Source organism: Thunnus albacares, chromosome 13 (genome assembly GCF_914725855.1).
Source record: "Thunnus albacares chromosome 13, fThuAlb1.1, whole genome shotgun sequence".
NCBI lineage: Eukaryota > Metazoa > Chordata > Actinopteri > Scombriformes > Scombridae > Thunnus > Thunnus albacares.
This window is the reverse complement of record NC_058118.1, coordinates 10,328,972-10,343,329: the sequence shown is the minus strand read 5'-3', so window position 1 is coordinate 10,343,329 and position 14,358 is coordinate 10,328,972. Positions and strand designations below refer to the sequence as shown.

At 39.0% G+C, this 14,358-nt stretch overlaps 1 protein-coding gene across 1 annotated transcript; it reads right to left on the bottom strand.

Moving 5' to 3' along the window:
* Window positions 1-2,935: 2,935 nt before the first annotated feature.
* mpzl2b (myelin protein zero-like 2b) lies at window positions 2,936-14,358 on the bottom strand. The gene is made up of 4 exons (XM_044371612.1): window positions 14,032-14,358; window positions 6,311-6,480; window positions 5,342-5,558; window positions 2,936-4,954 (listed from the first exon to the last, which is right to left on the bottom strand). Exons 1-4 carry the CDS (start codon window positions 14,090-14,092, stop codon window positions 4,782-4,784), a joined length of 621 nt encoding a protein of 206 aa, XP_044227547.1. The 5' UTR covers window positions 14,093-14,358; the 3' UTR covers window positions 2,936-4,781.

Sequence of the window (14,358 nt, the reverse complement as noted above, 5' to 3'; positions counted from 1 at the left end):
CTGTCAAACTTAATCCATTACTGTAAGCAGGTGACTGTATAGTGATAATCAGTTTAAAATATGGTCAGTAAGAGGTTAAATAAGCTTTCATATAGAGCAAAGAAGAAAAACAGATTTGCGAGCACTACCAAGGTTGCAAGCAGACCATGTGACAGTGTGTGCCATCTGAGCTGAGGTATAGTTACACAGGCAGAGGACAAGAGGACAACTACACATCCATCTTGGACTAACCTGCTGGTTGTTTTGCTCAGCCACAGAACTGGTATCTTTTTTACAGGACAAAAAAAGGTAAAGTTTGCAACTCTGAAGTTTATGTTGGTAGATTGAACTGGCAGCTGTTGGTATTTGCCATATATGCTTATACTGCTCTTTGCAAGTACTTAACACTGTGATCTATTATTAATCAAGCAGGTTATTACATAGACATACTCTGTAAGATGGATTTTTTTAGTTGCTCAGTAGGATATGTCGTGTTTTGTGCTGATCTAGTTCAGCTATACACTCAAGCATGCATATTTGTATTTTCACGGAAACATTTATACTCAAATACTAGATTCAGTGGATCTGAATGAACATGGCATCATCCTGACACAACTGACTAAGCAAACAAAAGCAAACATAGCAACGATATCCAAATGTGTGTCATTAGATGTTGAGTGAACAAAGTTAAACTCTATGAGATTGAATCCAGTTAGAACCTGCTACGTTAGCCAGAGAATTACAAACGTACACCAGCAGTCTGGTTCATGGCTCTATAATGAGCTGATTACTTTGATTTCTTTCTTTCTGAGATGATTTCTTTACAGGTAGGTGAAGTGTGGTGCGAGGTGACAGTAGGCGGAGTGGAGGATGGTTTAGTGGGTGTGGAGCTCTAAGTGAGAGATAATGTGGCCAGGCTGCAGGCTCACTGCTCTCCTCTCCAGGCCCCTCCACTGGAGTATCTATGCAGCAGCGGTGGGAACTCTTCCAGAACTGCAATAAGGAAAAAAAAAAAAAAAAAAACACAACAGCATTTTGCTGCAGAAAGACGGGCTGCTGCTGCAGACCTGTGCAGGACCACTGTAACCACACACACAGCATGTCTATGAACAGTCATACTCACTCAAACATAATCATGGTGGTATGTACAGATATTCATTAGTATGTGTCCGATATTATTATTCATAAATGTCATGAAGGTGCACCCTCAGCTTTTAAAAGGGTGTCATCTGCTCTTACTGCAGCAAAATGTCGGCTGCTCCAAAGCAAAGATGCAAGGACAAACCAGTCTTACAGCTGTTACTGTACATCAGTGACTTAGAGTAACACAAGTGTGTTCACACACAATAAAACCAGAAATCAAGTGGTGGAAGAATTATTAAAACATAAAATATACTCCTAAAAGTTCTGCATTCAAAACCCTACTTAAGTACATAAGTATGATCAGCAAAATGTATTTGAAGAAAAATGGTTCCTCTGACTGATTACATATTATATATAACAACTACTATACCGTTGCATCAGTGCATAAGTAGCATAGACCTACTTACTTAGACCTAAGAAACTGTAGGTCGAGGTGGAGCTAGTTGTACAGTGACTGGTTTATATATAGTAAGGTCTTTTAATCCAGCGGTTACCAATGCAGGGGTCGGGGCCCCTTCAAAGGGTCACAAGCTTAATCTGGGCAGTTGTAAGATAATTAATGACGCAGGAAAGACGCAAAAACTAATTTCTGCTAAACAATTTTTACTCATGTTTTGGACTCTTTACTCTAATCGTTGCTTTTTTTTGTGAAAAACTATAAGTTGACCTCTTTAAGCTTCAAACTCTTATTGAAATGAAGCCATCTGAGATGTTTAGAGGGGAAATCTCTCTTAAGTGGAACCGCTAACAACTGTAGATAACTAACAACTCATAGACATTAGAGACATTGGGCCCCCATATGATAAAGGAGCTCAATTATACACTGCTTTTTGTAAGGGGTCACAAGCCAAAAAGGTTGGGAAACACTGGTGTAATCTTTAACCATTAATTGCATTTTATGAACTCAAAACCTGGCTAACCTCAAAATTGTACTTCGGTACAGTGCTTGACCAAATGTTCTCAGTTACTTTTCTACCTCTGCAGTAATTACAGAATAATTGTTTTTTAATTTTTTAAAATTTTTTATTTTTTTTATGCGTCTAATTTGCCCCAGGGCATTTCACTGCTCACGCATGCACAAAGTCAGGTAAACCCAGACTCATTTTTGTGGTTCGTTTTTATGAACAAGTGTGGACCATTGCTGAACAAGTTTATAATCGTCTGTGCCCCTAAGTGTTGTATTTCTTACCCATCATTAAATTCTTTCTCTTGCTGGTCCTTTCCTTAAAAACATAATAATCTCATGTCATGTGCTTTGAAAATGTAATTGTTAAAAGACCATTCAGAGAATGAACCTGTTCACCAGGACATGTTTTCATACCGTGAGAGGTTAAATGTGTGTACACTTAGCAAAACAGTCAGTGTGGAGAAGCATGTGGTTTATGAGAAGCTTGTGTTGTCCCAGACAGGTTCACACACGTCCCAGTTTGAATTCCAGCACACTTGAGTTTTGTTTATCTGTTCTGATAAAAAAGAAAATGAATATGAAAGCATAAATAAAGATTGTGTGTAAAGTCATCAGAGAAAACATTATGATGATACCACCAGGGGGTGATGTGTCCTGTTGTACATTTTTCTTTTGTTTTTTTTATGAAGTTATGCTTCAGTGACTGCACTGGAGAGCTCAGATTTTCCAGTGTGAGTGACACTGCACATTTCCATGTTTGTTCAGGGGGTGAAAAGTTAGTTTATGGACTCAAGGTGTGGCTGCCACTCATTGTTATGAGTGACAAATACAGGAGTGGCTTATGATTAGTATTACACACACAAAGCTTCCGTTTCTTGATACAAAAAACAAACACATGCCACTTAATAATTTCAAAAACAGCTCTTTATTCCAAAGTTGCTAAATAGATACATATGACATCATTTCATGACCTGATTTTTAAAAAGTATAGTGCTCTGCTTATTTATCACTATATACAAAATCAAAGTACAAAATTATTTGTGCAATGTTGCCAATATAGTAAACACCCTTGCTTGGTTTATCATTTGTAAATCTAATGGTGGAGTGGACTTTCTGGAGGTGAAAATGAAAGGACAGCAGTCTCGTTTCTTTTCAGGTAGCATCCGAAACACCCTGTTACGAAGCACTATGACACAATTAAAAGCTGTTTCTTACTGTCACTTTTAATTTGTTTACTCTCAGCTGATGCTTTTACAAAGTGAGCAGGAGAATCATTTGATCTGGCGGCAGCACAGGCAGCACAGACAGCACAGACGCTGTGTGCATTAGTGTGGGGTGGTGTTGGTAATGAGCCAAAGTTAAACTGGCTCTGCTTTTTAAAAATCTATAGTCCACTTATTCAACATGAAAATTCATGAATTTTCACAACATTGATCCGAGGCAATGAATTTCCAGTAGCGGCTGTGTGGAAATCCAATCACATTAGCATAAAGGAGCAAAGCTAGGGCCATCATGTACAACAAATGAGACACGCATCCATAAAACTTCTAATATAATGCTCCAATTCAGTGGCCACTGCACTGAACTCTGTACAATAAGTTACATCAACATTTCAACCATTTTAATGAATTGCAAAACGATTCTAATCAAGGGAATGTGTCTGATTTCAATCATCATCATCATCACCCCCACCGCAATCGTCATCGTCATCATCATCGTCGTCGTCTTCTTCGCCGTCTTCTTCCTCCTCATCATCTCCGCTACTGGGTTCAGACTCCTCATCGTCTGAACTACCAACTTCTTTCTCCTTTGTCATTACTTTCAGGTGAACTGCCTCTTCAGGTTTACTGACGCAGCCCCCCGAAACAAAATCAGTCGCACGCACGCATCGACAAACACACACACACACACACACACACACACGTAAACAGTAAGATGGGCTATCCATGGATTTGTGTAGCAAATAAACAAAAGACCCATGCTGGTTTACCTCAGGAAAGGTCCATTGTGAGATTTAAGCAGAAATAATACAATACCCAGAATGCTCAGCTTGAAACAAACCCAGACAGAGTACCGCAGAGAACTGATGCACTGCTTCCTTTCCGTGGACAAAAGTGACCAAAACATTAGCACATACACATTTCTCCACCAAAACCAGTTCATAGTTCTCCAAGTTTAAAATAGAGAGGATATGACTCAATTCACTGCAGCAGTATCATGTTTGAAGTGTTTTTTATGGATATAATCATAAAGCTTCAAGTGATGATTCATGAAAGCATAATTCTATAAAACTCATGATAAAATAACTGTTTTTTTTTTTTGTTTTTTTTTAAAAAGTAGTAAAAACAGTCTATTTCATGGTTATATGACAAAAAGAGCTGTGATTGGTGCGTCAGCTGCTGCTGTGAATTGAGGTTGATAGACAAGTTTCAAGAACAGCAAATTCATCCATATTTACATCTCCTACTCAGCAGTTTAAAAACTCTGAATAAAATTAAGTCAGTAGTTACAATCATTGGTAAAAACATATAAAAGCATATTAAGATGTGGCATTACAACAAATGGGAGGGATCGCACATTATATCTCTAATACTGAAGCAAATAAACTATAATAATATCCGAGAGAATCACATTGGAGGAGCAAACATGGAAGAAAAGACACCTTCCTCCCCTGCTTTCATTTGTCTCTTTCCAAATAGCCACACCAGTCCCAAGAAGAAGAGGAGGAGAGGAGCTCCAGCCCCCCTGGCCCTCACCACACGGTCGGGTCCTTCCACTCTTGCTCCCGCGAGTGCATTTCAATGTCGTCTTCCATGCCCCTTTTCCTGTAGAACCTCACTACCACAAAGATAATGAGGAGTAACAGGATTACACCGCAGGCGCCTCCCACTGCTGCTGCCAGGATGCCGATCTCAGAGATGGACACTAGAAACAACCAGAAACAGTGATAACGGAGGGTGAGAGCTGAAACTTGTCTATTGGGAAACTGAGTCACAGCAGCAGCAGAGAACAAAATAGAGATAACATTAGAATACATAAATACAGCAGAGTGTTCTAGTGGTTGAACACATTGTACTTCTACTTCATGTCGCATGTTTTCCACTTGATAAAGTGCTTTTGAGCAAGATGCCAAACCCCCAGCTGCTCGAGGGACAACCCTGACCTCTGACCTCCCTGTGGAGAGGCCTGAGTAATACAGTATAAATTTTCCACAAGGACCTTATAAATACACAATACACATAATAACTGAAAAGCAAAAATACTCTAACTACTGTAAACATGTCCTAAAGTATGCAGTGCTGCCAGTCTAACCTTTGTTGACAACTCTAAGGATGATCTCTCCATTACTGTGGAGACCGTGCACATCTGGACGGTTGCGCACTTGGCAGATGTAGGTGCCATTAAAGGTCGGCGGCACATCCTGCAGGGTGATGGAGGCGTCTCGTCTCATAATATCTCCCGACCACACTGCACGGCCTTTAAAACGCCCTTCCTGGGGAGGGTATGGTACCTCCTGGTAGAAAAACACCTGACACACACACACACACACACACACACACACACACACACACACACACACACACACACACACACACACACACACACACACACACACACACACACACACACACACACACACACACACACACAATCCAGTAAAATTGCAGCAAATGTATAACTCCAAACAAATAAGCAAGCATGAGGGTTTTATTCAGAGGATAAGGTGGTGGCTGTTCTTCTGAAGATGATCATCTTCTGTTTCACAAAAAAGCAGCTGCTATGGTGAGATGTGCTGCTAGCTGGCTAATATAGGCCCATAACTTCCATAGCTCAGTTTGGAGCCATAACTCAGGAACAGCGCTGGGCTGTGCTGCAATTTTGCTGTAGTGGCCACAGTACAAACTGCAGGTCTCATATATATATATATGATACCCAGAGACACATTTTGCCATACAAATTTTCTGAGCAAGTCACTCATTTAAAAATACTCTTTGAACTGTCACTTTTACAAATATCAGGTGCTGTATATTTGTTTAAAAGCCACCAAGAACCATATTAACATATTACTTTCCGAGCGTGGCAGAGATGGCCACCAACAATGGAAGATAACACACTGAGAACTATTAAAGGAGAGTAAATATTTTGTCTGACTGAAGAATGGAGATGTGAAAAAAAATTTAAGGCCATATAAAAACCATGGCTAGATGTCATAGATAATAACATTTAAACACAATAAAAACACATTCAAAGCATTTTCTCAAAAAAACAGTTTCTACTCACTGACTCATCAGATCTTGAATTCAGTGAACGGAAGTTCCAGGACACTATGATGGTCTTAGGTGACAATGGGTGAGTGGTGGTGAATGTGCATTTGAGTTTCACATTTGTCCCGTTGAGTGCTTCCACCTCAGTTGGAGTGTAAATCTCAATTCCACTGACATGTCGCACCCCTGGAATAAAAAAAGTGAAAAAGGGGTTGAGACAGAACACTAATTAACAAGTAACCTCATACAAGAATCTTTAACAACTGACTAAAGTTATATTTCAGACTTCCAAGTTGTCTAAGTTTCTTATTTAATTCCTCGGTAATTCATTAAACCCTTTAAACAAGAGCAGAGCTGTTTGCAAAATTCAGTTCTGAAAGGCCTAAAGTGTCCTATACTAAGTTCACTTCCAGAAAAAAAAATCACAGTAATTCTCACATTATAAAAAGGTTTTTCTCTGATTTGTAACTTTTTCTTTGTCATTCATAGATTAAACTTAGTTGTCACAGCTTATTTAACAAAGAAACTGTTAAGAATAAAGTGACACATGCCTCAAATATCTGGTGTCTGTTGTCTGATGTGCCAACAACTGCCTACAATCTATTCTGCAGCCACTGCTTGAGATTGTTAGACCTGATTTTCTACTTTTCTACATGACTTCCTTCAGTAAAGTAAACAAGAGGTCAAATAATTCAAGAGCATCTGATAAATAGCACATGTTCTTGTATTTTGATCATATGGATCAGTGTGTATCTTGTTTTTTGTGCTACATTTCCTGCAGGTTAAGGATTGCATGTGTGTACGAGTACAGAGGGTCAGATGGCGAATATTAAAAATATCTTTTGAAAAAAGCAGGTTTGAATCTTTGTGAATCCACGTCTGTTCAATCATCCATCTTATTAGCGACCTGAAAATGAAATTTTCCATGGTCAAGTATACTAAGTGAAGAGCAACTTGGCTATTAGTCTCCTTCAGGGAGTCTCATACAGTTAAATATTTGAGCTAAATCTGGATCACAGTGAAGAGCAGTGCTGCAGACTCTTCCTGAGGATTAAAACATTCCTTCTAATAAACCACAGAGAAGAAGAGCAAAGAATGTCTTGTAATCCCAGACAGAGAGGCATTAAAAAAATTATGACTGCAGAGCAAAATTAAACTTAACACTATATCTTTAAGAGACCCTACAGCAGCTTGTTTTATGTATTGTCATAAAACAATTCAGTGGGATTAATAAAAGACTTACCAAATAAAAAATAACCAACAACCCATTACTAAAGAGATGGAATGATAGTATCATTATAATATTATAACATAATTGACATTTATTTGTACAACAGATATAGGAATCAATCATAAATTTAAAATAAAATAAATTTCAGAAGCACCTCAAAGCAAGTTCAGCTGTCAGCCAATAAAAACTCTTTTATATACCGTGGTGGATTTGAAATTTCTACTTCTACTTTTTAGATAAAAATGACACTTTGTACATTTGTACTGTAGAGGTACAATATATTTATTTATTTAAATGTATCTATTTTTAATGATTTTGTCACTTGTTTTATTTATTGAATGATTCACCAGTTAAAAAGTTGTAAAGTTCTTTGATCAATATAATTTACTCCATTTAAGTGGGTGTCTTTGTCTCATTCTTGACCCTTTAAGCTCCAACATCAGATGAGAAGATAAAAATGAAAAATGTCATTTTAACCCTTTAAGATCACATCGCCGCTCAGACTGTGCACCTATTTAACAATATATGCCAAAAAAATACAAAAAAAAAATCAATTTCTTTGTATTACATCTTATATCAAAATCCAATCATGTTTTCTTCCTTTAAATCAAAATATGACGTGCGCTTACGTAGGTCTGAACCAACCAACTTCAACCAATAATATCATGACATCCACCCATCAATCAATCTTCAACTTTTAGCGGCACAGTGCTAAGATTGATTATGACACGCTCACTTTTCAATATTCAAATCAAATTCCTCCCAACGTTACATCCCGCCTGTCTGTCTTGTTTCACTCAGAAATACGTCACGATACAGAAGTTAGATGCTCTCAAAATGCTGTTTCATCTGGACGTTAATTATTGAATTGTAGAAGGTGCAAACCTATCCAGTCGCCTCTCCGTTAGCTCTGCTAATTTTACGCAAATTTATGCTCTTTATGTTTATTTTTACAACATTAGTTGTACTTTTTGTGAATATATTGGACAATGACAACATATGATTACGAGTCACTCATCAGGATAAGGAAGTGGTCAACTCACCGCTTTGTAAACTCTCCCCCTGCTGACTCTGCTACCTGGCCAGTCGAGAATTTCAAATGTAAATACTGGAATAAACATTGAGGAAAAGGTGGGGGGGGTAAACACCAGCTATGATCTAGACCACATAAGCAAGCAAAACCATCTCTGCGTCCATCTCAACATCGAAGGAAACACCAAGGTAAATGTGGACTGATTAAACACCAGCTGTGATCTGGGCCGCGCCTGCCAAACCTCCTGCTAGCCAATGTACAGGCGTTGGATAACAAACTGGACAGGATATCAAGAACTGAAATGTTCTTGTTTCATTAAAACATGGCTAAACCCTGGAATACTGGACAGCTCCATTCAACAACCAGGTGACTCTTTTTCGGTATACTGATCTGACAGAACAGAGGACTCTGGTAAGAAAAAAGGAGGAGGCGTGTGCTTTATGGTGAATAAGGATTGGTGTGACAGTGGGAATATTAAAATGCGATCCTGTTTCTGCTCACCTAATCTGGAGTTATTATTAATAAAATGCAGACTGCACTTTCTACCAAGGGAAATTACATTGGTCCTTATCACAGCAGTCTACAACCCACCACAAGCGAGTACAGAGGATGCCCTGCTGGATCTTTGCAAAGACTTGAGCTGCTAACAGACTGGTAATCCTGATACTGCGCTGATTGTTGCTGGAGACTTCAATCAGGCTAACCTTAAGAAGGTTATGCCTAGAGCTGCAATGATTAGTTGATTAATCAATTAGTTGCCAACTATTAAATCAATCGCCAACTATCTTTATTATCAATAAATCATGTGGTGTCATTCTTTAAGAAAAAGACGTCCAAATTCATTGATTCCAGCTTCTCAAATGTGAATATTTTCTGGTTTCTGTGATAAATTGAATATCTGAGTTGTGGACTGTTGGTCAGGACAAAAGAAAACATTTGAGGAAGCCATCTTGGGCTTTGGGAAACAGTCATTGACATTTTTCACCATTTTCTGACAATTTATAGACCAAACGGCTGATCGATTAATCAAGAAAATAATCCACAGATTAATCGATAATGAAAATACTCATTAGTTGCAACCCTAGTTATGCCTGACTTCCATCAATATATTGACTGCACCACAAGGGGAATAAACACTGCGGATCACTGCTACACGCAGAGTTTACGTTAGCCAGCATATGCCGGCTTTTTGTTGGTAGCACGTGTAGTTATCCGGCAGATGAAAATATCGATGGCCAAAATGTCTGGTGGGAAACATGACAATTGCCAAATACATAAATAAATTCATTAATAGCATATTAAATAGCCTAATATTGCGTGACCTATAAGATATGTTACCAAGACAACTTAAATATAAACTTACATTATGCAAAAATTTGTTTTGCCTTTGTTGTTAAGACATTAAAAGATTCAGAGTCATCAGGGTCATGTGACTAAGCGTGGCATGAGGTTAAAAAGCTGCACACTCCATCAACAACCCTCCACTTTGGCTCAACAGCAGTTAACACGACTCCAAAAAGTCTTACCGTTTTCTCTCAGGTAACGTTACATTTAGCATTGGCACAGTGAAACAAAATCAGCCTGGAGCTTCACGGTTAAATAACATGTAATTGATCAGTAGGAAGTTTAACTTTTCCCTGGCCCTGGTGAGAGGCGGGCTCGGGGAGACTGCAGCAGGTGGAGGTGGTGGTGGAGCTGCAGCTGCAGGCTGCCCGCATGGCTGCATATAATTAACAGTAGCAAGGCTATTTGTTTTATTTTATTGTTGTAGCCGATCTGCTCAGTTCACAAAGTTTGTGAAGAGTTCATTCTGCTGACGACTTTTAATAAAATATATTTGTTGGATCACAGTGTTTTCGTGTTTTACTGCTGTTTAAATGTAGGATATTACATGGCTATTTAAACATATGTCCAGTAGTTGTTCTATATTGCCGGAAAAAAAAAGTCTACCATAAACTCTGGCTACACGCCATTCAGAAACGGCTACAGAGCAAAATTGCTACCCACATTTGGGAAGAGCAACCATGCGGTCGTCTTGCTGAGATCAAAGTATGTAAACAAACTATGACAAAGGCCCCCAGTGATGCGAGAGGTCAGGAAATGGTCAGGCCAAACAGAGGCCACCCTACAGTCTACACTACATGACGTAGTCTGGAGCACGTTCCAGGACACCACCGTCAACATCTCCAGTGACTGTGGCGGATTTAATTTGTGAAACAACAGAAACAACTGAACTACAGTTAAATCAGACCACAACTAGAAACCATGGATTACCAGAAGCATCCAGGATGCCATAAACAACACTGTAGCGTACAACTTTCCACACTGCAGTGTGGAAACGTGGATAATTAAAAAGCAGCAGCCTACAATGAAGCAGTAAAGGAGGCAAAAAGGGACAATGGGAAGAAAGTGGAATGGCCTGAATCGCTGGAAGCAGCTTAGCAGCTGATAGTGGACTTTGGGAAGAAGCAGGGAAGGACCTACGCCCCGTCACTATCAGTGGGTCCTCAGCGGAGAAGGTGGACAGCTTTAAGTACCTTGGTGTCCACATCACCGAGGACTTGACCTGGGCGCTGCATACTGACTCGGTAGTGAGAAAGGCAAGACAGAGACTGTTTCAGCTCAGACACTTGAGGAAATTGTGGGTATTTCCTCAAATACTGAGGAATTTCTACTCCTGCACCATTGAGAGCGTCCTGATGGGAAACATCACTGTCTGGTACGGAAACAGCATCGATCAAGAATGCAAAGCTCTGCAAAGAGTTGTTCATTCGGCTGAACGTACAATAGGCGGTGCACTACCCTGCCTACAGGATATTTAAATCAGACACTGCAAGAATAAGGCTAGAAGAATCATTAAGGATCCCAATCACCCGGATAACGACCTTTTCTCCCTGCTGCGGTCGGGAAGAAGGTACCGGATATACCAGGCAGCACTGAGAGGCTCAGGAAGAGCTTCTACCCTCAGGCCACTAGGATCCTAAATGAGGTCACTTCCTATTCTATTGAAACTCTTTTTAATGCATGAATTGAAGGAACTGGCGGGATTATATTTCACTGTGTTTGTACCTTATATGATTACATGTGACAAATTAACTTGATTGATTGATTGATCGATCATCTCTTCTTGTCAATGCCAGCATGCTGCAAACAGCAACTTTACACCAGGACGCCCCATGGATGCATGCTTTTTGAATTTATTGTCATGGATTGTCAGCAATGCTAAAGGTAAAAGGGAGTTATAATGTGTGGGCGACAAAGAACAGATCATACATTTGCATGACATTTATACCAACAACATGCAACATTTGTTTGCAGACCATACAGTGAAATTACAGGGGTGTTGAGTTTCTGAGGGGCGAGTGCTGTTCTCCCTTCAGCAAGTAAAAGATCTGATATCAAAGGCAAAATTCATACAGGACGCCTTAGCAGTACTAGGAGTGCTAAAACTTAATGATAAATGGAATGATAATGAAACTGAATTAACCCAATAAAACTTTCATGAGCTTGTTTAAAGACAATTTTCTAGATAGTGAACTGACAAAAGAATGGGATGAATAAGCGGAGTCAAGATTGGAAGTGGAGTTATAAAATACTTCCTTTTAGACATCAATGCTAAAATCTGGTCTATTTGAATTGATGAACTAATTTATTTGTTTGCAAAATCATTTTCATCAATTGTTCTTTTTTTTATTGTCCAATTAAAACTCAGTCAGTGAAATGCTTTCCAACCTTTTGCAAGTCTCTTAAGGTGAATACTATTGATAGTCTGCAAACAAAAAATTGGCATGCAAGAGACATCATAATTTAGTTTAAGTTCTGCCAGAATATCTCCAGCACAGGAAAGAGTCTGGGAACACTATGAATCATTAGTTCTGTTCCCAAGCCTGCTCCATGTTATGACATGTTAAGACTATCAGTTATGCAACCTTAAATGTAACTTTACATGCAGATATCTTCAAGAATACCACTATTGTAGATACTAAACGACTGACTGCCTACAACCTAAATTGATGGTAATGCTGGAAAAGTTTTAATGTTAAAAATAAATATAATCTAAAGCCATAGGTTCATATGTAAATTCCATCAAAGTGAAAGCAAAGGGAAACCCAATACTTGTTTTCTTAAAATCAGGAATCCCACCACGCCAGGTGATTCCAAGCTTGCCTGTCTGAACAGCTCCTCTATATCCACCAGCAGGATGTTTGAGCAAAACAAAATCTGATGTCAACACACAACATAAAGATTGTATTCTGTCTTCTTCAAATGTCTTTTCCCTTGTTGCGTGACATAATTTTGAAGTTTTTGGAATTAATTTAGCAGCAATTCAACTTGTTGCCGTACATTTACCTTAAAACTTTAACTGCTGCTGACTGGTATTCAACAGGGATTAAAGCAAGAAAAGTGAGTCTGTGAGCCTGAAAAGTTGTCCAGGAGGAAATGTGTACAATGTATTCAATCAAGTATTAAATGAATTTAAAACTGCTCTAGCAGGCATGGTGCCCAAGAACTTTAACCCCTGGGTATTCAATCTATAGTGTAGATCACTTTTATAGCTGTGATTCACTATACCAGCTGCCTGAATTCGAAAGTGCAATTTTGCACGTTTTCATCCTCCTTCCCTTTTTACACTAAGATGAAGTTATTAGAATGTTTTGCCCTTTATACGCAGTTTTCATCTTCATTTAAGGAAGCACTTCAGTCAATGAAAGAGGAAACTGCAGAAACATATTTTCATTGGGGATATTTTTGGTCTGGAAAGAAAAACATTAACTCATGGAGCCTGCATGGTCTGACTTTTTACCCCCCAAATGTGAATCACAAAGTCACCATTACAACCACATGAGCATATTGCTGCTGTTGATTTGTGACAGTGATGACCAGTTACTATAGTTTAAGAGAAGAAATTTGTTTAACATAAATTATTGCTTGCTATGCTTTGGGAAAAAAATGTAAATAATGCATTCTGAGGATTCAATTATGTTCACTGATTTACACACAATTTTGGATTATATTCTAAATACGATGTATTGTAATGTTATGGATATAGGCTATGCATGGTGTGTATAATCTATATAATGGGGTAACAATCTAATATGACAGTTAGTTTACTTATGGCCTCAAAAATGACCGTACAGTGAGCACCTGTGACATGAATGTATAAATGTTTATGTATTTATGAATGTACGGTATATGACGCGCTAGGCCAGTATATACGGTGTAAGCTTACCAGTAGGTTACATTTCACTAGTGAGCAGTCTTTGTTTTAAAGCTCGGCCTATAGGCCAAATGAAACAAAACAAGCTCCCTACAGACCCTCTATTATGCTTCTGTGTCCCGCAGGGAGAGGTGAGTAATGAACTTCTTGTCCAAAAATCACACTTTAAGGGTATTTAGAGAATTGTCACATTGTTTTGCGTTAGGAAAGATATATCAAAGTCCTCGGTCTCACACGGAAGTTGCTCAAACTCACCTGGTACCACCAGTCCTCCCAGGAGAAGCAGAGGCCATATCCGATACATAGGATGAGACATTTATAATTAATCCCTCTGTTAAAGTCCCTTCATGTAAGTTTATTGGAAGGAATCACGTAAGTTACCGCTGTTTTATCGGAGCAAAAAAGGCTCTTGGTGAATCTACACTTGGCTTGTAAAAATGTGACACACCTGATGGGCGGTGTTAAACGACTCCTTCCCTTATTGCATAACCTGTTACTCTCCCTGACCAACCCGCTGCCAGACCTGTGCTTTTTCGGTTCTGCTGTCGTCCACCCAGAGAGCCTAAAAATGCAGATTAACAG